The following is a 25,825-nucleotide window of genomic DNA, read 5'->3' as shown; positions in this document are numbered from 1 at the left end:
GCTGAGTAGGACTAGAAATGACTCCTTTCTAAACCCATTGCTTCCTTGCTTGATTATCGAGTTGTGCTGCAGTGACAAACTTTCCCTGCCCAGTTGCACCTCATGCATGGGGAACAAGAAACAGAGCCAAGAAATTGCACTTGGGTCTCTGACATAGAGGAATTAATGCTAACCATTCGGCTTTTATATTTTAAGTGCTGTCTTACACTCCCAGTAGTCAGAGTGAAGTATGGCCTAAACACAAGACTGGGAGCTCATAGGAAGGGTTCTAGTCCCTGATCTGTGGTATTGAGAAACTCATTTCACCACCAGCTCATTCTCCTCCACTTGTAAAATGGCACTAATATTACACACGGTGACTGCAGAGTGCTGCCACACAGCAATCTGAGCACAGAGTGCTAAGTAAGTGCTATCGACCACAGTTCCTAATGGGATCGCTCACTTTGCCCTTCCAAGTACAAACTCAGGTCAGTCACCACAGGAAGTGCGCATCACCAAAGCGGCAGACAACAACCTACTTCTATTGTCAGCTCTTTTTGTTATGTTGTTTGTACAGCGCCTAGCACAATGGAGTCCTGATCCACGACTAGGGTTTTAAGGCACTATTGCAATACAAACAATACAATCTATTTTAAGCACTTGGGTTTGCCACACATGCCGGACAACCCATCCGCAGGAGCCATTATAGCCTGGTAGGTTAACAATGTATAAGTGATGGCATAGCTTGTAAGCGCCTAGCATGTGGCTGGCTAACTAGGTGATAGCATTACCCAAAAGTCCTTTGTGAGCAAAGGTAGAAATCTGAAGTTCTGGAGACCCTGTGCACTGATCAGGACCAAGTTTACTTGAGACATCTTTACAGATGTTGTGCGCAACAAGTTTTTCCAGAGTACACAGCAACTGAAGTCACAGTTATGTACACAGCAGGCCTTCCTTTTCAGAAATGTGCATCTCATTTATATGCTGGGGCATAACCTGAGCTTGTGAGGGACAGCAGTGATGGACAGTTTGAGAGCCTACAGTAGTTAGAGGCCATAAATTAGACAGATATTCAGGGCACGCCAGCCTAAGAGCCAGCTAATTCTGAATCCAAGGGCAGAACAACAGATTTCCCCACCCCACCCAGACATTGCTGAATTCCCTCCCTTGTCTAAGGATAACTCAAACTTACATCAATTTCGCCATCATCAATTTCTCCATCATCTTCCTCTTTCTTCTTCTCTTTGAGGGGATCCTGGCCATCCTTTTCATCATCGCTTTTACTGTTGGATTTCTTCTCGTCCTCAGGTGCATCGTCTCCCTTCTCCTCCTCCTCGTCATCCTCACCCCCCACCTTCTCTGCCTCATCCTCTGGAACAGCAGCACTTGACTCCTCGGGAACCTCCTCATCGTAGTCCAATTCATGCTCATCCAGTTCCCGAGTGACAGAGGATGCTTCGTCTCCAAGATCAATTGTCCGGTCTTCCTCCTCCTCCTTGTGACACGGGGAGCTCTTCAGTTCCCTGCTCTGCTCATTATTGTCAGAGTCCTGAGACTTGGTTTCACTTAAGTGGTCCTCCTCATCTGAGTGGTTCTCCTCTTCGCCCTGACTCAGTCCCCTGGCTGCATCCTCCTCTTCCTCTTCCTCCAGAATGTTGCCATGACCCTCTCCATCCAGTTCCCGATCTGAGCCACTCTCTTTCAGGATTTCGTCGTCTGAGAGCTGCTGGTCCTCCTCCTCGGGAGAGCAGGGGTGTTGCTCAGGGCTGTCGGAAACATCCATCAGTACTTGCTAGTCTGCTAAGGGCAAACACAATACATTCAGTATGTGGAACAAAAACCTTGTCCTCACTCATTGTATAAAATACAGGAATACAGTTTGTATCTTTCTACTGGGGGAGGTGTTGCCTGAATGCATGGTCAGGGCTTACCTTAATATCTTAGCAGAGAAGAGCTATACATATTGGACAGAGCAAAGACAAAACAAGAACTGCACATGTGTGTGGCTGGTTTAGATTATTAAGAAACTTTTAATAAAGTTAAATTTAGAATGCAAAACGATGTCTAAGCACCGCCCTCTCTACATAGTAACACTGTATCTAAAATATCTTTAAGTAAACGTTTCAATATCAAATATATCCATGTGCTGCATCATGTCTTTTTCTGTATGTTCAATATGAACATTTAACAATTAGGTCTCTCCTTATAATAGAAGAGATAAAGTACAGTAATGTCAGGAGGCAAGGCAGAAGGTATTTCAGAAGTAATACAGCAAACGCATGTGTGTTCCACAAAGGAAAAGGCTGACTTTATAGAGGACTGGATGGCCCAGGGAACTGGTAATGAGGTATAGATCTTCTGACCTCCAGGTAAAGTTATTACCATTTGATAGCTGTTTGGTACTCTGTGCGGATACATACTTTGTTCTCAGGGTTAAGGTATCACCAGACACACCACAATACCTGGCACCAGTTGGCAGTCTCAGAAGAATCCCAGGACTGAATGGGCATGGGTCTAAACTGGGTATCGAGGTTACTCCTCCAGAATGCTGGAGAGGCAAACTAATGGTGTAGCATGGGAAAGTTCATACTGTATTCTCAGTCCTGTACCTATGGCATGATTAAACAGAGGCTTTAAGTTCCCAGCACTGTCAATCTGACGCTTTTCCAAAGTACTAAATTCACCATTAATTTTATATATATATGTATATGTGTGTACACACACGCATGCATGCACACATAGTCTGACTTTTCTTTGTAAAAGTGTTCTATAATAATGTAGGTTTTGGAGGGCAGGAGGCAGAAGTCAGAAGTCAAGAGAAGAACTGGTATTAGGCTTGTTACGGTACCTTTATAGCTGAAAGAAAAATCATGGGATTGCAAATCAGTTTTATTAAACTCCTCTCACAAACCGATTCCATCCCCCAAAATATGCATCATGCTTCACTCAACTGATTCGTCTCCATTATGAACAAGCTTTCAGCGATCTACTTTGTGGAACAACTGCAGTTGAGAGCTGCATAAAGTGCCAGATTTTCACAGTTTACATTTAAACTCTTCAGATGAAAGATGCTACACATATAAAATATTATATTAAACCAAGCAGAAGGGAGCTTCTTTAAGGAGACAACCCATGTCTCCTTCAAACAGTTTGTATCCATTAATTCTACTTCTGTGTGAAGAAAAAGAGTTACCACCACCAGTCAGCTGTGCAGTATTTTCTCCTCTCCTGGTCCAAAACACTAGCTCACTCACTCTTCACTACTGAGTTTCTTTGACCCAGACTGTAGCAAAAAAGGCTGCCATTTACCTTAGAGGTAGGCAATAGACGATGACAGGGGCATGCTAGGTCACTAGGGGTCAAGCAGACTGCCATGAAATCTAAACAGATTTTAAGACTGAAAAAAACAACAAGTCTCAGAATTTTAAACACCAAACCCTGGCTAATTATTAAGGAATTTGGATCTCAGCACTGATATGGGGCAGGAAGGGTGTTATAGGCAACATGGTTTAGTAGATAGAGCCCAGGATAGGAAACCAGGAACTCTGGAACTCCAATTCTTGCTACCGATTTGCTGTGTTGGCTTGGGCAAGTTGCTTAGCCTGAGTTTCTCAGTTTCCTCATGTTAAAAACAGCAACAAAAGAGCCTTAGTTTCCCCCCTCCTTTTGTTTTTGTGCCTTCTTCCAGCAGCAGCCCCCCCACCCCCGCATGGATCGCTCTCACTCCCAGTCAGCCCAGTTTACCACTGAGATTATGGTAAAGACACATTTTGGCCCTAGTAGTAGTTTCTAGTGGTTCTCAGCACACAGAGCTTTCTCAAATGACCAACTCTGTGATTTTATTAAGAAATTAAAAGCTCAATAAAAACATAGCTAATTGCCTCCCGCTAATTGCAGTTCTGGGCAGTTAAGTGCATTATGGGACGGATTTCAAATAAATTGTGTTTTCAAAAACATTTAAAGGTTGATGCTGAACTCAAATGTCAGTCACAAATTGTTACTTTCTGTAAGAGCAGTTCTATGACAATTTTAATTATCTAACTGCCTGAGAAATTACCCTTTCCAGCACATGCATGGCAATTTACTTACAATTTGTTACATCTCACATAAAAGGTCAACATTAACAGGCCTGGAGAAATGTCCAAACTGTCAAGCAAAGATGAGATAGGGGAATTTATTTGTTTTCTAACCTGCTGCAAACAAGTTGTTTAAAAAGAGGATGCAGGTTAGGGGATGTGAAGGGAGTGGGAGAAAATGTGCTTGTGCTCATTTTATCCATTTAGCTGCTGAGTACAAACGTTCACCTCTGCTGGCTGTTCCTAAAACTACAAGACCACAGTCTAGTCCTGGTACCTCTCTCTCCTGTTGAGCTCCACTAAGAAGTGATGGAAGGGACAAATGTATATAAAACCAGTGCTGTCTTTAACAACAGCATTCACAAAGGCAAGTGTTCATGTTAGTTCATTACATATTTCCTGCTTCCCAGCAGCAGCATTGCAAGTTTCCCCATACCGATCCTCAGCAACCGGCCTCAAACCTCGTCTGCTGGGGCATCTCTAAAGCTACTTTGATGAGGCAGCGCACATGGGAAGCTTGCACTGCCTGCTGTTATGTGGATACACAGAGGGCCCTCGGTTCAGTCAGCTGGTCAGTCTCCATGGCCATCACTCTGCCTCAGTTCACCAGTACAATAGAAAAACTATGCCCAGACGAACAAATGCTGTGATTATTATGCTACAAGCAACTATATGGAAATCAAGAAAACCCACCACAAGAATCACAAGGTGAAACTAGAACAAGGAAAAATGTGGGAAGATAAAATGGCGTGACAATTTTTTATATTAACATGGGGACAGGAGTGGCCACCATTCTCCTTGTAGGCCACTAACTGTTGTTCCTTCAATGAAATGAAGGTTAGTGAAAATTCCAGCCTAAACTGTACTCCAAGAAGTTTAGATTGACAGCATTTACCACCCTACCAGAGCCATCAATCCTGCCCTGGCTGACATGGAGATGCCTAGGCCCTAGATGACACACTTGTCTCCGAGTTCTCAGATTCCCCAAATAGGTCCAGATGGCTGGAGGGAAACAAGTGAGGAAGCTGTGCTAACACCACAAGGGTTTTATTTGGAGCAGTATTACAGAAGTACAATAGGACAGGAAGAGATGCGTTGTGACTGGCTGAGTGGAGGTGAACTAAACAGATCTGTTCAAAGAAAAGGAATAACTCTGAACCTCATGCTACAAAACTGGCCCAGTTTATAACGGGTTAAAGGCAAATTTGTGAGAAATAAAATGGATTTTTTTTTTTGGAGAACTACCAATCCACATATAATGCTACAGGACTTATAACCTAGAGTTATGTGGCAATAAACCAATTAATAAATACTACCTTCAATAAACCACTTCATAATTTATGGGTGGGGCCACCTCTGTTTAAGGTCACCTGACTTTTTCCATTAGAAAACCCTGTTTTTAGTTGCCTGTAACTTTGCCAAACTTTAATCTGAATCAGTGCCTGAACCAGGCTGTTTTGTTTGTTTGTTTGTTTTTCCTGAAAGTTTCAACTAAACATTTCAGTTGTTTCTGAGAATGGGATTGTAGAAAAATGTTGGTTTCACTCAAGTTAAAAAAATGCCTTCATGCATTGGATCTGGGATTTTCAATTTGGCAGGCAGGGTTGTTCTGGTGCCAGGGATGTGCTGGCCCCATGAGAATTCACCCACATTTGGCCAAGTTATAAGCCTTTGAAAAAAATCTAGTTCACATACGTTCAGTAGAGACTTGCTAGACTTTGGTAGCTAAATTCCCCTAAGATTCTGCCTGCACTGAACATTCTGCATCCTTCACGGTTTCTACATGTGACTGGACTGTGCACATGTTATCCCCACAGAGCAACTGAACATGTTCCATCGCAAGGGTGCAGAGGCTGAGCAGGACCTTCCCTGCAATTGCACCTCCCTTGCTGCCAAGGGTTGTGGCACCACAACTGAAAGCAGGGAGACTGTCTCTCCTGTGCTTTCAAAGCCTCTGCCTTCCTCCCTCCACACCAGGGAGCATAAAGGAGGAAACGGTCTGACCTGACTGCAGAAGGGTGACGTCAAAAGTGTGGCACTAATGTAGGGTCCCCAATTTGAGATGCCAAGGGTCTGCCTATTCAGAGCAGAGCTCCCAGTGACCTCAGCTGCAACTGTGAGTGCTCAGCATTTTCATAACTTTGACCCTAAGTGTCTCATGTTCGGTACCCAGAAAATGAGGAACACACAATGGCTACCTATGGAAACTTCGGTTTAAGTGACTTGCCTATGACATAGGAATTCTGTGGCAGAGGCAGGAATAGAATCCAATTTGCTACAGTGACATTCTTCTTTTCCTGCAATCCCCTGCCTCATTCACTGTACATGTTCCAGATCTGTGACACATGATGCAGGAGTGCTAAAGGCAAAAAGCCTCATTCACTACACAGTCCTGATTCATCCCCAAAGCGGGCCCATTCCGTGCACAGAATGAGGCAGATATCCTGCGAGGAAAAAATAGAATGTGATCATGCAATAAAAGACTATCATAACGCAGGTGCATGAGGTGGTAAAATTAAGGTTGCATGGACAACCTGAGTTCTGGCATTTCCTAACTTTTGAGTGTTTGACTTTGCAAACTCAGTGTTGTTTTAATGTAGGTTTTTGGATGTAAATATGAACAAATCCTCAGACCATCACTGCAGGTATTTAAGTTATCCTCATTTTTACAGTATGTAAAATGGATCTGCTTACTGAGGAGAGGTGAAAAGGGCAGTCTGTTCATATTTATCCCACTTCTGGTTATGTTAAAACAAACTTTTACCAAACCAAAGACCAATAAAAATGTTCTTAAAATTTTTTTAAATAGTTTTTTTTAATATAAAAGTATTCTTCTGCACTTTTGCAAGTTAAACAAGACAGCACTGGAGCTATGCAGGAGAAATTCCACACTGAAATTTGGAAATGGAAACAAACGCAATATTAAACAGCTTAACTAGTGAAGAGATTTTAAAAATTATTTCCATTTTATTAAGCAAAGTACTGTTCATAACACAAGGATGTTATTTTTTTAAATATGATTTTAACCTGACTTGCCCAAGGCAACAGAGCCTAGATTAGAACTCAGGAATTCCAAGCTTCTGGTCCTGTGCTCAAGACGATGCTCAACTCCTATTGTCTGGAAAAGTAACACTGTCAAAGGAGAGACAAGGTGGGTGCAGTAATGTCTTCTATTGGACCAACTTCTGTTGGTGACACAGACATGCTTTCGAGCTTACAAAGAGTTCAATTTGTCTCTCTCACCAACAGAAGTTGGTCCAATAAAAGATATTGCCTCATCCACCTTGTCTATCTAATATCCTGGGACCTGAATACAACACTCACTGAACATTGTTGTGATTTTGGGTGCAAAAGACTATCTACCACAAAGGCAAGGTTACCTGGATGGCAAGATAGATTGGAATGCCCAAGCGGACTGTGTGTGACTTCAGAGTTAGGCTGTTATGGTGCCTGAGGAGTTTACACTTAATAAATGGTTGGGGAAAACTAAGTATAGAATTCTCAGCCAATTGAGGTTTGTGACCTGCTTCTTAACTGTCTGCCCTGAGGTTGGTACTCATGTTCTTGAGTTACTGCAGCACGGTTTGACCGAACAGAGAGGCTGGATTCTAACTAACAGTGTTGCCCTCTTTGTGTGGAGTTAAGTGTATAAGGGAAATAGTTTAGACAGAAGTATCTACGGGAAATAGTTTAGAGAGAAGATAACAGCAATGGAATTTAAGGTAGCTTAGTGTTCTGGGCTCAGGGCCCTTGTCAATGCCTTTGACAAGAAATAGTGCTAAATTCAGTCCTCTCTTGCTCTATGCATATCCCAGTGAAATCAACAGGAGCAGCCCACATCACTCTAAGGGCAGAATTTATCCAGTTTTAACAAAGATGTTTTAAATGGCTGGAGATGTATGTTTCTTATTTGGACAAGCTGTCTTAAAGTAGGTGTTAATCAAAATCTGTTGCTAGAGCTCTTCTTTCTGCAGAAGGAAAATTCCACTATTTGAGCAATATTTGACAGAAACTGGTTAAAAGGTACAACTATTTAAGTAGTATACTCAATTAAATCTACAGAAAGTTAAGCTCTGCCTACAATAGCAAACTGACCAGCTGCTGAAAACAATCTGTTAGCAGTAAGTCCACTGAACTGGTGCTGAAAACAGTAACTTGCTGTCATCAGGTCTTAAGAATGCTTTCTGTAACTATGCTGAAAATAGTTTTGTCCTAGATGCACTAAAATCTGTTTAAGCAAATGTTTGAAAAATCCAGTCTCCCGGGACTAATAGAAAAGCTTTCTTGGGCAAATGTCATCAATTTTTACAGCATCTAAGCTTTCATTAAAAAGGTTTAACCATCATTATTGAAAAGAAAACCTTCCAAACATGAACAAAGTGTAAGCCCATGAAGTAATGTCTCCCTCAGCTCCAGCATCTCTGCAACTGCTCAGGCTCTCCAAACTACAGCAAAGTGGAACCCCCCGATCAGAGTATTGTCAATTTCAATATTGGAATTCCACGAGCCATCAGTGAAACAGGTCAATTTCATTCTGGGGACTTCAGAGAGCTCTGAGCATCAGAGGCAGGCCCTGGAGAGAAGGACACTTTATAAAACAGAAGTTGAGGGAGAAAGGATTAGAAGACATCCCTCCTCAGTACAGCTAGGAGGCTGTGGGAGAGGTAGCCCCCTAGCTGCTGAAACGATTGTTAGGGGTCTCCTTTAGTTGACCTCTCCCATAATCTTGTAGCTGCTACTGTTGGACCATGCAAAGCTTTTCTAATATCTGTAATCTGTGAAATTCCCACTTTAAACTATTGGCATATCAGTCTAACTACAGAGAATAAAAATGAAGTTGTTAAACGTATTAAGTACATTATTCATTAATAATTAGGTTTCAGTGTTAAACTGCATTAAAATAAGTTGAGTGAGATGGTTAGTAAGAGTTTGTTTACACGAGGAAGAGATCTTAACTTCTTTCCACGCTCTGGATAAACCCTATGAAGATCAGGAGAAAGAATTCACACATTTGCCCTAGTTCATGCTACTGCTGGAACAGTGCTAGTAACAACTGTTTCAAAACAGTTGAACCACTGCTGACAGATTTTCCTGAAAATCAAGTTAGCGAATAACTCCGCAGCACAATTCTAAGGAAAAAAACTCTGTCCACACTGCTCAGGGAACTCAACCTAGAAACAAGAGTTGAACTACAGTTGCTGATAACGTGGTTATAGCTATATCATGGAGAGGCCATAGTGCTACTGTTTCACTGTGCAGATGAAACAACCCAACAGGGCATAGCTATCTATATTGCAAAGACTACCATTCTAAACAAAAGGGTTAGAGCATCTAATTTATGAGTTCAGTAACACAACACCTATGTTCCTAATATGCAAAATTAATTCTAAAACAAATCCACATATGCAATGTCACAAGAAGCGACAAGAGAAAAACAAGTTTAGATGTAAAACATTATGCATTAAAAGCATAGAGAGCAGCATCTGGATTTCCAGAGAGCATGTTTTCCAGACAGCCCTGAAGGGTTTTCATCAGTAAAGCGTTGTCTCACTTAAGGTCACTTTGCATCTATCCACAATTCTGAACAAGCTGTCCAGTTTAAATAATCCATCATCTCCCCATATATTTACCAGTGGGTATGCTAGCTCAGGCCCTCACTTTCCCCAGATACCACCTGCACCTAGCCACTTGGGTGCAGCAGTGGTTCTCAACCAGGGGTCCAGGGGCCCCCCCGGGGGAGGGGCACAAGCACATTTCAGGGGAGTCATCAAGCAGGGCCAGCATTAGACTTGCTGAGGGCCAGGGTAGAAAGCCAAAGCCCCACAGTATGGAGCTGAAGCCTGGAGCCCTGCCGCCCAGGGCTGAAGCCAATGCCTGAGCAATGTAGCTTTATTGGGGCCCCAGGCAAATATCCTGCTTGCTACCTCTTAACTCGGTACTTGGCTTTTTTATGCAGAAAACCAGTTATTGTGGCACAGGTGGGCGGTGGAGTTTTTATAGCATGTCGGGGGGTGGGTGGGTGGGTTCAGAAAGAAAAAGGTTGAGAACCCCTGACCTGCAGCACAACCCTGCCCTAAACCTCCACTGCCCACCCATGGACAGGGCTGCTGCAACCCCACCCTACTCAGGTCCTAGTGCAGCTCCCCAGTGCCTCACCCAGCCCCCCAAACCCACTCACCCCGCAGGCCCCCGCCTCTCCATACAGCTTCCTCCCTTCAACCCCGTCCTGGGGAGGGGGCCCAGACCCCTCCGGGGGTCCCGCTCCTCACCTGGAGTAAGGCCCCCCCGCCTGGGGCGCAGAGCCCCCCCTCAGGGGCAGGCTCCCCGCCAGCCCCGAGCCCCTCCGCTGCCCCCACCATCCCCATGTGGGGCCAGGTCCTGCCCCCGCCCTCCATCCTGGGAGCCGGGCCGCCCCGCGCCAAGGGCCCAGCCCCTCCCCTGCCCGGGGGCCGGAGCCCGGGGCGGCCCCCCAGGCGCCCGGCTCCCTGGAGCCCCCCCAGGCGGCTAGGCCGCCCCCCGGCTGCTCACCTGGGCGGGGGCGGGCGGCTCGCGCGGGGCGGGGGGGGGGAGCGGCAGCGCCTCCGAGGCGGGTGGGGAGGCGGCTCCGGCTCTCGGCGCGGGACGGGGCCTCTACTCGCGGCGGCGGCGCAGGGCGGCCATTGTGTGACATCATCGGAACGCGACAGCCTCCCGGAGCTGGGCGCCCCCGCCCCCACCCGGCCGGCCTTAAAGGGACAGCGGCACCAGGCAGTGTGTGTGTGTGCGTGCGCGGAGCGAGCGAGCGAGCGGGCGGGGTGGCAGGCAGTGTGTGTGTAGAGCAGGCGGGGGGGGGGCAGGCAGTGTGTGTGTGTGTAGCAGGCTCGGGGGGCAGGCAGTGTGTGTGTGTAGCAGGCTCGGGGGGCAGGCAGTGTGTGTGTGTGTGTGTGTAGCAGGCTGGGGGGGGCAGGCAGTGGGTGTGTAGCAGGCTGGGGGGGGCAGGCCGTGTGTGTGTGTGTAGCAGGCCCGGGGGGCAGGCAGTGTGTGTGTGTGTGTAGCAGGCTCGGGGGGCAGGCAGTGTGTGTGTGTGTGTAGCAGGCTCGGGGGGCAGGAAGTGCGCGGGTGTGTGTAGCAGGCTGGGGGGGGCAGGCTGGGTGTGTGGGTGTGTAGCAGGCTGGGGCAGCCTGTGTGTGTGTGTGTGTAGCAGGCTGGGGGCAGCCTGTGTGTGTGTGTGTGTAGCAGGCTCGGGGCAGGCAGTGTGTGTGTGTGTGTGTGTAGCAGGCTCGGGGCAGGCAGTGTGTGTGCGTAGCAGGCTGGGGGCAGGCAGTGTGTGCGTAGTAGGCTGGGGGGGCAGGCAGTGTGTGTGTAGCAGGCTCGGGGGGCAGGCAGTGTGTGTGTGTATAGTAGGCTGGGGGGGCAGTATGTGTGTGATCCATTCACTCACTCACTCACTCACAGAGTGACACGCCACATGCAATGGTGCCCTGCATCCTGCTCTATTGCGAGAGGGTTCAGTGCTACACAACACCCTGCACCACCCTGATCCCCCCACCATGCACTGAAAGGCAAGGCAATGCAGCACAGCACAATGCATAGGGGTCAATGCAACAATGAAACCCAATGCTTATGCAGCACAATGGCAGGTACTAGGTGCACACAGACAGCAGGCCCAGAGCAGAAGTCTGTGTGTATATTGTCTTTCAAGAATGTTAAAGTTAAACAAAACAAAAAGCATCCCATAGAAATGCAGAATTAAAGTTAAATGCCGTTATCGAGCAAGGAACCCAAATCACCTTAACTTCACCCCTGTCATGATAGCCCTGGGAAAGTCGGAAAAGCAGATGGCATCATCGTTCCATAACACAGAGCTTCATTCACAAACCCGAGAATGTCTCAGTGTGACAATTGTGTAGTGGTGGGCCTGCTTTCCAGCCAGGCACACCATGAAAACAAGGATTTTACAAATTCCTGAATAGACAAATACTGAAGGTAATCACCCTCCATTCATCATTAAAGTCCTGAACGTGCCAGGTGATCGGTTTATATTCAGCACCTCACAGAATCTGGCCTTATGATTCCATGTGGCCACCAATTCTCCGTGGATTGTTAGACACAGAGCTAGCATATCACAGTATCCTTGCATTTGAAAAGAGAGATGGTACATATAGTGTTAAAGCAGCACATGGTAGTGGAGACATGCATGCAGTAAGTTATAAAAGCAATGCACGGGTGCATATTTTCTATATGCTGTGTGCGAAGAGGGGAAGATGGCAGGATACCATCTGTAGGAGGCAGAGTTAACATAGTTACAGCAAATGTCTGTATTTACAGATGGGAAAACGGAAGGAGACAGAGGTTAAGAATCTTGCATAGGTCACCCAGCAGGTCAGTGACATGGCCAGGAATAAAACCCAGCTCGCTTGACTGCCTGCCCCTGCTCTAACCATTGGTAATTTCTCCCACCATTGATTTAGAATAGCCGAGGGGGCTGTGGCTCAGGACTGGGATGCTCAGAACTGGAATATGAGGTGATGCTGCGTGTCAGGTCTGGAGTGAGATTTCTGACACTTTCACTTTCCTCACACTCTCTGTCTCCCCTGATGGAGCTCCCAGCCCCAGGCAACGCTTAGATCCGAGAAACCCAGCTATGAGAGACTGCAGCAGGATGTGGGGGAGTGTCTGGTGGTGAGTGGCAGTGGCAGGTCAGGGCCCTTCTGACCTTATCAAGCCATTGGCTAGTTACCTGGTTGTCCTGGGACCACACCAGCTCAGCCCCTTGGTGCTATCTTATCGTTATTCATGATGTCAAGGACTGCCTGTCAGTGTTTGTTTATTTAAAAGTGTTCCCTCTAAAGCTGAGAACTCAACTCTCACCCTTCAGAAGGATCAGATCCAAGTGGGAATGGATGGATAGATGGGGTGAAGAGTGATGGACCCAAAGTCAGGGAACGTGGCACAGGAGGGTGTTTTCCCTTGGTGCCTATAACAGGATCCTTTCCACCTTTATCTTCTTTGATACAAAAGAAAGTCAAGCTCCAGGATCCACATCCAAACACTCCCAACCTTGGGATTAGTCAGCTCCTGATCCAGATCTGATCTTTGGTGCCCAGGCTCAACTGTATCTGAGGTCTTGTCTGGGGCTGAATCCAAATAGAGCTGTGCCAATTTACATCAGCAGAGACTTTGGCCCTGAGGTTTTAACCATCAGGTAGCTGCACTGGGAAAACCCTTAGTTCAGACATGATTTATGCCACTGCAACTTGTGTCGACACGAGGGTTTTGCACCCGTGCAGCTATCCCAGGGGCCAAAAACCCAGTGTAGAAGAGGCCTGGCAGAGGAACAGAGTATCTTGGTTTGGTTCACTGTGAGCTGTTCAGTTCTTCTGCCTCTGTTCACACTGAGTTTTTGCAAAGTGGCCCTCTGAAGGGTTCGAAGATAAAACCCTCAGGTGCTGCTCCGTTTGGAAGTGAGGGTGGTTAGCGTACCACTTACGGCTGGAGTCTCCCATAGCCTGCAGCATTTTGTTTCAGGGAAAACAGCCTGGGTTTTGTTTTGTTTTATTTCACCTTCCACACCATATGCTCTGCTCTGGCCATTCTTCTTTCCTTGTTACAGCATCCCAGAGGTCTGAGGAGCTCCGGAATGGGCCTGGGTGTTTGGGTGGTATTCAAATGGCAGTTAGGGTCTGTAATTTACAAGCCAATGGGAATTGATTAGTCGTTAATATTTTTGACAGAGCTTAATTCCGAGCATTAGAAGACTCTCTGCGCTGAGACACTGACCTAAACCCAAGGTACCCGGGGTGAGAATCACAGAAAAGCCTGGTTTGCTCCAGTGGGGCCAATTCATCCTTGCTCTGAGATGTCTCTGTGCTGGCTTTGCCCGTGAAAAGGGCCATAAAGCAGGTGTGAACCTGCAGGGAATATTACCAGCATAGGGAACCTCTTGTCCCTCTCACAAGCCCCCCTCACAAGTGCTATGCCTGGGGAGATCAGGAGGAGTGGGGGGCACGTCAGGGCGAGAAGTGGTGTGCTTAGGGGGTCCCTTCACCTTGGCTGTTCCTGAGGGATTTTCCAACCAGTGCTGAGGGCTGGGCTGGCCCCTGACTGCACCACCTCCCTTCCAGCCCCCGGGGAGTCACTAACCTCAGCCTCGCTCTTCCTAGTTGGGAGCAGGCAGACTCTGGAAGACTCTGTCAAGGATTCTACAAGCAACTGCCCCACGATTTGCTGGGCTCACCCCAAGAAAACCCAGCCTGTGGTGCAGATGGGACACAGACTCTGAGCTGCTCTGGGCTCCCTTAAGAGCCAGCTCTGATATTCCATATGGTGGCCCCCACCCCTGTGACTACAGAGCGCTTATCCCCTGCCAGGGTGTCCTGGGATCTCTACCAGCATGGGGGTTCCTGGGAATGGCTTTGAATCCGTGCATCTCTCTGCCCCAGCCAGCCCTGGGCCTCCCACAGGCCAGACTTTCTGCTGCTGGGCATGTGAAGGACCTAAACATGCATCTCTCTCCCTTCGACTGGGTGTTTCTTGCTCCCAGCTGCAGATGGCAACACCATGCTCAAGTGAAGAAGTGTTTTGTGCATGGATCCGGCTGCCGGAGCCTCCAACAAGGCACTGGAGCAGCTGAGTCCGTCTCCTAATGCAGCTTCTAAAATGCACTGCGGGGCATGGTGCCATGCTCCTCAGCTGACCCCGTGAGCCTGCCTCCAGGTGCAGTCAGGACCCTTGGTGAGACGGGAGGCCAAGGACTATTACATGAGGAATATCATGGCTCTAGCCCGTGTCCCAGGCACGGTGCACGTACCAAGCCCACTGAGCTGGGCAGACAGTTGAGAAGCCCCACAGTGGGCGGATGGGGGGCTGCCCCGAGGTGGGAGACAATGGGTTTAGGGTGGCACCTGGATGAGCTACTCGCTGAGAAGTGGGGAAAAGAAATGGCAAGTGAGACCCTGCCTTCTACATTCCACCGAGGGCTGGGGTGTGAGGTCTGGAAAGGCAGTTAGTTACCCAGGATCCCCGAGAACTACCCGACGGGGGGCGGGGCGTGGGGGTGACTCCGCACTAACAGGTGCGGGAAGGGGAGCGTCAGACATTGTGGCAAATTGATACTGTTTGCAACATGCCATCTTTAAGTAGGGAGATCAAAGACAGGTGAAAACTCCATCCACTCAGCCATCTACCCCCACCCCATCCACCCAGCCATCCCCACACCTCCACCCAGCCATCTACCCCCCACACCTTCACCCAGCCATCTACCCCCACCCCATCCACCCATCCTCCCCACATGTCCACTCAGCCATCTACCCCAGCCCCATCCCCATCATCCCCACACCTCCACCCAGCCATCTACCCTCCACCCCAATCCCCCATCATCCCCACACCTCCACCCAGCCATCTACCCTCCACCCCCATCCCCCTGTCATCCCCACATGTCCACTCAGCCATCTACCCCCACCCCCATCCCCCCATCCTCCCCACACCTCCACCCAGCCATCCACCCCCATCCCCGTCATCCCCACATGTCCACTCAGCCATCTACCCTCCACCCCCATCATCCCCACACCTCCACTCAGCCAACTACCCCCACACCTCCACCCAGCCATCTACCCTCCACCCCATCCCCTGTCATCCCCACGCCCACTCAGCCATCTACCCCCACCCCCATCCCCCATCATCCCCTCACCTCCACTCAGCCATCTAACCCCGCACCCCATCCACCATCATCCCCACACCTCTACCCAGCCAGCTACCCCACACCGCTCCACCCATCCCCACACCCATCCACCCCATCTACCTCCCACACATCCACCCTGCCATCTACCCCCACCCATCCATTCACTCACCTGCAGTTCTGACAGTCAGAACCCTGAGCAGATACAAAAATGTGTATCAGAATCCTATCTGCAGGCGGCAGAGATCCCTGGATTTGCAGGGCTCTACTTACTGTGGCCGGGGTGCACCTCCGAGGCATCCTCCCAGTGGAGCCCGGTCAGGGAGAGTCACGGACCCTCCACCTGCTCTCAGCTGGGAGGGGAGCGTGGGGGGTGGGCTGCTCTCAGTCTCCCCATCCCCACATGGTGGGCAGGTGGAGAGTCCGCCGCGGCTCCCCTTGGCTCCCGGCTGGGCTCCACACTGGCCTGGCGAGTGGGAGCGGGATGACCTGTGGAGCTGGCCGGGGGCTGCTCAGGCCCCCTTGCCCTGGGCAGGTGGAAGATCCACCACGGCTCCCCACAGCTGCCTGCCTGTCTCTTACCATGGCCGGGCTGCGGTTCCAAGCTGCCCCCTGCCCCCACCAACCCACGAGAGGCATCAAACTCCAGAAATGGTGGGGCCAGAAGCTCAGTGGAAATGGCATATGGGAGCCCGACAGCCGGGCACCTGCAGAGGAAACAAAGAAGGGAGCCCTGAGCTCGCTGTGGCTACCCTGGGCTTGATTCTCTGAGCTTTCCTGGCCCCATTCAGCTGCCCGCCCCCTCCTCGTCGCCCCCCCCGGCCTTGGCCAGCTGGGAATTCCTCAACCTGTCTGCATTTGCCATCCTGTTGCCCACCCCTTGGCTTGCTCAGGTCTCACACTTCTCTGGCACTGACTAACTCAAATCACTTGGTGTCTTTGGGAAATTTTCCTGTCTCCCGGCTCCCTTCCCTTGCCGGATCACTAATGAACATATCAACCACCATGGGACCTAGCCTGGAACCCGGAGGCCCTGCTGGTAATGCCTTTGCCCAGGTGAAAAGGGACCATTTAACCCTGCTCTTTGCTGTCCGCCTCCCAGCCCATTTGAGACATGACAATACTTTGCCTCTCACCCAGTGATGACTTAGCTTCCTTAGCAGACCTTCCTCAACTGGATCCCATCTCTTTCTGCTCCCAACTCCTGTCTGCCCCCAGAAGTGGTATCACTCTCACTACAGTGGGATGGCCTCCCTGGTACAACCCCCTGGCATGGACTCATTGTACCAGCACGGCATATTCCTGTGAGGGCAGGGTTACTAACAGAAGGCTAGAACTGCATGCATGCTAGGGGCTGCCCTGATCGTACTGTGTGGGTAGTAAATCCCTCCCCCCCACACCCAGAATAGCTAACCTGGGGCAGAACTGGGCCTAGAGCTGGTTGTATCCCAGCGGTTCTCAGTCAGGCGCAGGAGGCCTAGCTGTGTGCAAAAAACAATTCAAAATGTGTGGCACTGGTCAGGCAGGGGCGGGGCTGGCTGAGGGGAAGAGTGAGTAAGGCAGCCTGCAGGAGCGTGTCTGCCAGCAGGGGGGCAGTGATGAGTGCCACAGGGGGGCAGGAGAGTGGGTCTGTATAGGTGGGGGGGCTCTGGGCATTGAGCGGGTGGAGGGCTCTGAGATCTAGAGTTTTGCTAGGGTGCTGCAGCACCCCCAGGTTTTAGGTGGGGCTCCGATCCAGGGGTCGGGTCTGGTTGCAGGCTGCCCAGCCCCGCATGGTGGGCTCCTGGGGTCCGGTGTCTGGCCCTGCTGCAGGGTCCAGCTGCCTGGTCCCACGCGGGGGTCTGGGTGCCAGCTACCTGGCCCAGCACCCAGGCTCTGCTCCTGGCACGGCTCTGGGCAGGGGCACTAGGCATGGGGATTGTTGAGGGGTTGGGGGGGGGGAGCTGTGGTTCTCAGCCTGCCGCCCACAATGATACACAGGTTGAGCCCCACGGCTCTAGCCACATCTCCCAGTTCATACATTCTGGTATGGATCCAATCTGCCACAAGGGGGAGCTCCAACCCAATCCAAAAGGGAGGCTGCCAGGCAGCCAGGGCAGCGTATCTCCGCTCCTCCGGGGGGCTCCCTCCCGTGTGCCATGCCGCGCTGCGGGCGTCTGGACGGGCCAGTCCCACTCAGCCCTGCCCGTTGGGGGGACGTCAGCCCAGTGCCTGGTCTCCAGCCCGACTCAAGGCCCACTAGTTACTGGGTACGTCTACGCTGCACTGAGAGACCCGCAGCACGTCCGTGGCTGGCCCGACTCAGCTGACTCGGGCTGTGGGGCTACAAATGGCAGTGTAGACGCTTGATCTCAGGCTGGAGCCCTGGCACAGAGGCCCCAGGAGGGGGCAGGGAGAGTGGTCTCTGAATCTCCTGGGCTCTGACACCACTGCAGCATAGACGTACCCCTGGGGCATCTCCCAGCCGTTCCTTGGTGGTCTGGAGGGGAACCCAGCCCCTCCCTCTGCTCCAGGGCATAGGTGCTGGAGCTAGGGGAGCTGCCGCACCCCCTGGCTTGAAGTGGCTTCCATCCCAGACAGGGTTTACAGGTTGGCTCAATGGCTCTCGGCACCCCCAGGATACACATTGCTCCAGCGCCCCTGCCCTGGGTTCCAGCCCAGGGCCCCTGTAGCAGGTGATGATGGTCTGGTTCTTCAGACCGCCTGCTTCTTCCCTGAACTATGTCCTGCTGCAGCCTGCCTCAGGCCTTCTTCCCAGCCCCCGCAGGCCTTGGAGGAAAAGCACAACACAAAAAGAGTCCAAACTGGTCCCTGGCCTCCTCCCCTTGGGAGATACCTGATGAGCCGTGGCCCGGTGCAGTGTCTCAAGGTTCACAGGACCCCCAGGCAGCTCCATCCCTGCAGCACTCCTGGCTGGGAGGTAACAGGGAGAGGTTTGTTCACCTCCCAGGCTGGGCCCTACTGAATGTAGAGCCTCCCTTTCAAGGCTCCGCCTTTAAGACTGGCAGGTGTGGTGGGGCGGGGCTGCCAGAGCCCAAAGCTGTTTTAACCTTTCCTTGCCTGGCGGGGGGAGTTGAACACCCCATCACGGTCACCCTGTGTGGAAAGCCCAGCCTGGCCCTACACAGCATGCCTGGCCCATGGAGAACAGCTATGCTCTGTGCAAAGTCTGAGGCCCATAGAGCACAGTGTCTTCCTGCACAGAGCATATGGACTCTCTGGCGCAGTGTGGCCCTACATGCAATGTATGGACCATATAGTGCCCCCTGGCTCTGCCTGGAGTGCAGTCAGCAGGCAGTGGTTCGGGAGGCCCTAGGATTTTTTTAAACTATCCCAGTCCTGGGGAAATCCAAAGGCTAAACATTGGCTCTGAGTTTCCACCAGTGAGTCTATGGAGCCCAGGCTGTCACTGCAGGCAGGAAGGATGTTTAGCATCCATGATATATATATGTATCTGCATGTGGGGAGAGAGAGAGAGAGAAACTCTCTAGGAGGCAGGGAAATCTCTCCAACTGTCCGTGCAGGCAGGGGTGGGCTCCTGAGAGTCCTGCTTCCTGCTTCACTAGACAGATCCTTGGGCTGTTCCACCAGGTCAGTTTCCATGTTCTGACCAGGGTGATTGCTGTATGTAAAGGAGCTCTCAATGCTGCTCAGGCACCCATTCAGCAAAGCACAGGCCCAGGCCTTCCTCGAACTGTTTAACTCAACGCCGGACTCACTGTGGCCCTGCATTCTCCATGAGACGAGGCAGCACTGGCTCTGCTTTGGCTGCCATTCCCCTTTCGATTGCTTGGTTAGCCGGGGGGCGGGCGACTGCTGCAAAACTGGTGGGTCCTTTGTGCCACATACACAAGGGGCCCAATCCTCAGCTGGTGTGAACTGGGGGAGTTCCAGCGAAGTCAATGCTGAGTCACACCAGCTGAGGATCTGGCCATTTGTCTCCTTAAACATCTTGAGGCCGGTCTGACTCCCCAGGGGTCTGGGCAGTGCCAGGACGAGCCCATTCGGAGCTCTGCATGTATGTGACACCGTACTAACAGCAATCAACGCCTGGGAGTGAGCAGGCCCTGCAAGCTGGGGGAGTCATGCCACCCCCTTCCTCCCTCCCTCCCTCCCTCCCTCTCTGCAGTGCTGGGGTAATGAGTGTTAAACCCCTTGGAGGTCCTCAGTGGCAGTGGCTGGAGAAGGGCAAAGGGTGCTGAGAAACGATGTCTGGCCGAGGCTCCCCCCGTTGTCTAGAGCCTGGGAATACTCGCTCCCATTGTTAACCGAATCAGTTTCCACTGGGTTCTTGTATCCGCGTGGCACAAAGTGGGAAGGTGGCCCCTTGCCATCCCAGTGTGTGTGTGTGGGGGGGTGTTCCCAAGGAGAGGCCAGCTCCCTGCCTAGCCCATGGCAGCAGCCCATGGTCTGGGCGAAAGGTGGGCCTTCTCCCTCGCTGCTTGCTGGGAGCTGGAAAAGCTCCAGTGGCTGTTCCCAGGGGGTGAGTTCCTTTGCTCCTGGCCCTGGGCAAAGGGAGTTGGACTGACCCAGAGTTCAGGACTTTATCTGCTCCCTAGCTTACCTCACCTTCTGGCCTAGCCAACCCCACGGCATCCTGGCAGGAACATTGGTGGGAACAGTGAGTCTCCCAGAGAACATTCAGGGAAGGGGAATTCTGACTCCCCAGCCATGAAGATCACAGCAGAACCCCGCTTTGAAAAGTGGCACTCTCCTGTCCTGGGATCAGAACCAGCCACGCGGATGAGTGGCGCGTGGCATCAGGCCCAACCAACACAGCCAGCATTCCCGACACCCAATCCAGGCTGCACGCTGCCCTTGCCGTGCCAACCCTGGCGCTGTGTAAGTGAGCTGGCAAATCATCTTCCCCAGCAAACACATTAAGGAACATCGTGATCTTCTGCTCACCAGCGGCCCGAGAGACGCAGCAAAATCCTTGAATGAATGATTTGTTGTGAATCATCTACCTTGCTCTGCCTCCCACTCTCTCCCCTCCACTCCTGGCTGGAACCGCTCTCCTCTTCTCAGGCAGCTGCATACAAGAGAGATGGGTCTGAGCCCTTTCTCCCCATCTGTGGGCTCTGGAGAGTCTAAGGCGCGTCATGCTGATCTTGATATCAGTCAGCAAGCAAGCAGCAACTCAGCCTGGTGTCTTTGGCTTCACCTGGTGCCCCGTGGCCCCATCATTGTTCAGTCACACAGGAGCCTGAGTTCTTAGCCACGGACGGAGGAGCGACAGAGTGAAATCACTGATTGGTCCCCTCTGCTCCCAGCGGAGGAGAGCCCCCGCCTAGGAAAGGATGTCCAGTTCCCTGGGGATGGGGTCGTGAGACACCACTGTGGAGTCCTTACCCCGAGAAAGAGACAAGGAAGTGTGTGTAACTCACCGATGGAGCCACATGGCCAATGGGCCTGGATAGCGAGAGCCCTGGTCTTGTCCCAACGCTGATTTCTCTTGAATTAGCTGAACAGGCCCTTGCCCAATGCCCCATGGCCCAGCTGGCTGGACCCCCACCCGGTGCTCACAGCACCAGGAATACGGACTAGGGGGCACTCGACATTTCCACGAGCTAATTAACTAATCCCGCACCTGACCCCCACCCGAGGTAGGGAAGCGCCAACACCCCCATTGTACAGATGGAGACAGCGAGGTACAGAGCGAGCCTATGGGCCTTGCCCAAAGATGCTGAGAGCTGGGTCACCCCCTCTCCCTTAGGGCGTGCCCATGCCCAGTCCGTCCCATGCTGCTGTTCCACCGAGGGCTGTGAAAGTTACCCCAGATACTGGCCTCTGAACCTACAAAGCCTCTGCCCTGATACAGGGATCCCCAGCCCACCTGCCGCCAGCTGAGATTCCTTGGTGCGTCTGCCGTTTGCTAGTAGTCAGTGTCCTAGTCAAACAAACACCCACTGAGCCAGGTTCCCCCCGAACTAGCACAGGGGCTGGAGACCCCTTGGCTGCAGCAAAGCCCCCGGCTTCCCCACGAGGAGTGACACCTGTGTCCTGCCTTTACCCTCCCTTGAGAGCGCTAATGGGGAGGGCAGATTTCATTACCCCTGGGGGGCATCCTAGGGTCCCTACTGGTGGGGATGAGCTTCACCCATTGGCCATGCCCCCACCCTAGCCAGAGCCGTGATCCTCATTCCAGGCTGCAGGACGGCCCTGGCAGAGGGAGACTCTCTGCGGTGGCCTGAAGCCCTATGCTGGGATTGACTCCACGGGAAACCAGGGGTGCAACCAGCAGGTGGAGAGACTCCATTTCCCATGCAGCCACTTAGAGCAGAAGAACGGCCGTATGGGTCAGATCGAAGGTCCATCCAGCCATGTCCTGGCTTCAGACAGTGGCCAGTGCCAGGTGCCCCAGAGGGAATGAACAGAACAGGGAATCATCAAGTTCTGCCTTTACTCTCTCTGTCCTATTGGGCCCATCCCCATGGTATCTAAGCATTGCCCTGTCGGGGGCATATAATGCACATCTCCCTTCTAGAGGAGAAGGAGCAGCATGCTCTGTCCCTGCCGCTCTGGGCGGTTGGTTTCAGCACCCAAATCCTGTGGACAGCGGAACCAGGGAACTCTTCATTAGCATCACTCAGCGCACCCAGGTTAGGGGCTGATTCTGGCCAGTGCCATAAACATAGGGGCTGGAGCCAGGCGTGTTGGGGGAGCTGCAGCACCCCGCCCCGGCTTGAAGTGATTTCCATCATATCCAGGGGTTACGGTTTGGTTCAATGGCTCGCAGCCGCCCCCCCCCCCCCACTCTACACATGGCTCCAGCTCCGCAGGCCTTCCAGTGAGGTACAGAGACTCCTCTCAAACCCCGCAGAGCTAGTGACCAGGGAGGGATGTCTGGGGTGATTCTTGCATCCCTCTTTGACAGGCCCTGGCCTGTGGGGGTCTGATCCCAGAGGGCCAGGCCTGTTCACCTGCACACACCTGTAAGCATGGGGAATGAAGCCCTCAATACGGCGCAGGAAGGCCAGCATCCGGGGGCACCTGCGGGTTGCCCTCATGGGCTTCTGTCACACTAGCCACTCCTGGTTTTTTCTTGCTGTCAGCGAGGCAGCGGGGACTCGTCTCTCCTCTCATAGGTTAGCCGGAGAGTGAGGAGCTGGATCAGCTGATGAGGAGCCCTCTTATATCGGTGAGCAAGCGGCCCCAGCCAGGCAGAAGTGGGAGAGGGAGGGAGATGGGCTGCTGGCTGGCGGGGAAGGGACCAAGAGGAACCACCCCACAGAGGTGAGATTGGGTCCCTGGCCGGTGCGCCAGCCTTGGGGTGGCGGGAGCGCTCTCCTCCAGCTGAGACCCTAGGAGGAAGCAGATGCATTTGAAGGTAAGTTCTGCAGGGAAGTTTCTTTGGTGCTTTGGAGCGGCTGGAAAGGGGGGGAGGGATGGCCAGGGGCTGGGCGTGGCTGATGGACAGAGCCAGGCGAGCCAGCAGTGCCAACGCGGGTCTAGCATCCGACGTGAGGGGAAGAACCAAAGTCATTCCCCGCAGGGCTCCTCGTGCAGCAGAGCGGGACCAGGGCAGCTGCTAGGTGGGGAAGCCGCGTGAAAGTGACCTGGCGCTGCCAGCTGGCCGAGTGTCCGTCGAGTCCGCCGGATCCCCCGGGGCGGTGTCTTGTCCGGGGGCTGCAGCCTGGCGTCTGGCAGGACCAGACCGGTCCTTGGCCCCCCTCCGCCTGGCGCAGCGGTCACAAGGCGGGGCGGCTTGGCTCGCCGGGTCATTCCCTTCGGGGGACTGCAGCCGTTCGGACACCCAGGCAGGGTGTGTTTTCAGCGAGACCCCGCCGGGCTCCCTCCCGGGCGGCCCGACGGGGCGGAACCCAGAACTTCGCTCCCGCGAAGAGCCGGGCGGGGGAGGCAGATTCCGCAGTCGGCAGGAGTTCGAGATTCGGGTTCATTTCGGTTCCGACCAGAACAACCGGAGCCTTCTGCAGTTCCCCGGGGAGGGGGGGATTAACACCCCCCCCTTTAGCGCGCCAGACAATCCTAGGAAATAACCACAAGTCGGCACGAAAATCGGTTCACAATCATCGCGGAAACCAGAGCGGACTCCGGGGCTGGCCAGGCCCGGGCGGGACATGGGAACAGCGCGGGCGCGCGGGGGTTTGGGTTGGATCCAAAGCGAAATTTCGGAGCAATTGACGCGCCGCGGTCCCATTCCCAGGCCGCCGCCTTGCCCGCGTTTGCCCAGCCAGCCCCGCTCAGCAGGTCGCCCCCGGCCGCCCGGTCCCTGGAGCAGACAGGGTGCAGCGGGGCTCTCCGGGCTCTGCTCTGCGAGCGCCGGCCCCTGTGCGGAGCTCACCGCGCCAGCCTGCCGGCGTAGGCGGGGAATCACCGGAGCGCTGGCGGGAGAGACCACGGGGAGCAGCCAGCGGGCTGGTTCTGCAGAGTGCGCTCAGCCACACCGGTGTGAACACGGATTACCGGTTTGGTTCGCGTGCCTCCAGATCACCAGAGCGTGCCGCTCGATCACCAGAGCGTGCACCCAGATCACCAGAGCGTGCCACCAGATCACCAGAGCGTGCACCCAGATCACCAAACTCCCCCGACACACAACCACCACCGCTGCCCAGTGAAACCCAGGAACTAACCACCTCTTTTCCGGCCTCGGATCCTTTACATCATTCCCACCCGTCTGTTTGCCCCAGCTCAGACGCTGGGCTGCGGGTGTAGCTTGCCCGGGCAGGGAGTGGGTGCTGTGACATGCCCCCGGGAGCATCATGGCGTGGCTGGAGCCCCAGGAGATGCGCTCTGCGGGAGGATTCTGCATCGGGCTTGGTGCACTAACCCAGCTCTAACTTCTGGGGTTGACGGGGGCTCAGTGACCAATGGACATGACTGACCATGAGCTGGGGAGTGTCCCCCCCAAGCCAGCCACTGGCACCCGCTCAGACCCCTTAACGCATGAGCTCGATCCTGCTACAAGCTCCCAACTCCCCTCGGCTTCGGGGGCGGCCGCTGGTGCTCAGCACGCGGCCGGATCAGGCCCTCGGTGAACTCCAGCCTGGCCCCGCCAGAGAGGGGTGAACCAGAGAGTGAGCGAGCCCCGTGCCCGGAGCTACCCAGGCCCCCGCCCTTTGCACTGCACCCACCGGGCAGTACCAGAGCCGGGGAAGCCGCTGAATGTACCGGGCAAGGAACAGGACACCTGGGTCCCGCAGGGAGGGGGGCTGCGCGCTGGCAGCAGGAGGGGCCGGGCCTCCAGGGCTGGAGAGCGATTTTGCAATTTGCTCCACTCTCTGAGACTGACAGGGGGGAGTGTTACTATGGTGATGCACATGGGCTGGATGGAGGCGACCACACCGAGCCAGCAGTGGTGCTGATGCTGCGCGTGGCTCGAATCCTAATGGAGCCCTCCAGGGCAGAGCCAATGGGGGGTTGGGGCACGGCCTAATTTGTGCCAAGGCTGAGCCCCGGGCACCTCCAGGCTTGGCCGTTCAGAGCCCGGCCCCCGGGCACCTCCAGGCTTGGCCGTTCAGAGCCCGGCCCCTGGGCACCTCCAGGCTTGGCCGTTCAGAGCCCGGCCCCTGGGCACCTCCAGGCCTGGCCGTTCAGAGCCCGGGCCCCGGGCACCTCCAGGCCTGGCCGTTCAGAGCCCGGGCCCCGGGCACCTCCAGGCCTGGCCGTTCAGAGCCCGGGCCCCGGGCACCTCCAGGCTTGGCCGTTCAGAGCCCGGCCCCCGGGCACCTCCAGGCTTGCTGTATCAGTTATGAATGTAAAAAAATTGCTTGTGGTGCAGCATCTCTTTTGTTACACGTTAAGCCCCAGCTGGGGGCGCTCACTGGGCATTTCCAGGAGGGGCGCAGGGCTGGGGTTCTTTGACAGGTGAATTCCCTGTGCTGGGGACACGGTCATTACAACCTCCCTGCAACCCCTAACCGCACTGGCACCATCTCTCCCTCTTCGCTCCTGCCCAGCACAGGGCTCTGTCTAGGAATTACTGTGGCCAATGCGATTGCAGCCAGGGCCGCACTGGGCCAGGGACTGCACAGACACATGACAAAGGCCGGCCCTGCCCCAGAAAGCTCCCACACCAGGGACCATGCAGCAGGTGGCATGGGAACGATGTGCCCAGTGCGGGGGCTGAGAGCCATTGAACCAAACTGTAACC

The 25,825-nt window shown here is 53.2% G+C and overlaps 1 protein-coding gene and 1 long non-coding RNA gene across 7 annotated transcripts in view; both read right to left on the bottom strand.

Moving 5' to 3' along the window:
- The window catches only part of ZC3H18 (zinc finger CCCH-type containing 18), a 61,368-nt gene extending 50,765 nt beyond the window's left edge, over positions 1-10,603 (bottom strand). For 4 of the 6 annotated variants that reach the window (XM_039503566.1, XM_039503569.1, XM_039503571.1 and 1 more), the window contains exons 1-2: positions 10,584-10,603; positions 1,172-1,776 (exon numbers count right to left, since the gene is read on the bottom strand). In XM_039503566.1, coding sequence (XP_039359500.1) covers positions 1,172-1,762 — 591 coding nt within the window. In that variant the 5' untranslated portion in view covers positions 1,763-1,776; positions 10,584-10,603. Of the gene's footprint in view, positions 1-1,171; positions 1,780-10,233; positions 10,262-10,324; positions 10,346-10,583 lie in introns of those variants that run through there. The other 2 variants (XM_039503568.1, XM_039503567.1) reach the window with 2 other exon arrangements.
- A 1,622-nt stretch (positions 10,604-12,225) lies between these two features.
- Positions 12,226-18,685, bottom strand: LOC120384709. The gene is made up of 2 exons (XR_005589048.1): positions 18,548-18,685; positions 12,226-13,717 (listed from the first exon to the last, which is right to left on the bottom strand). It is a non-coding gene; the product is annotated as an uncharacterized LOC120384709 (long non-coding RNA).
- Positions 18,686-25,825: the final 7,140 nt, after the last annotated feature.

The sequence above is a fragment of the Mauremys reevesii genome, linkage group 16, assembly GCF_016161935.1.
Source record: "Mauremys reevesii isolate NIE-2019 linkage group 16, ASM1616193v1, whole genome shotgun sequence".
In the NCBI taxonomy this organism is placed as follows: Eukaryota; Metazoa; Chordata; order Testudines; family Geoemydidae; genus Mauremys; species Mauremys reevesii.
The sequence above is the reverse complement of the archived record's forward strand: the minus strand, read 5'-3'. Positions and strand labels throughout refer to the sequence as shown.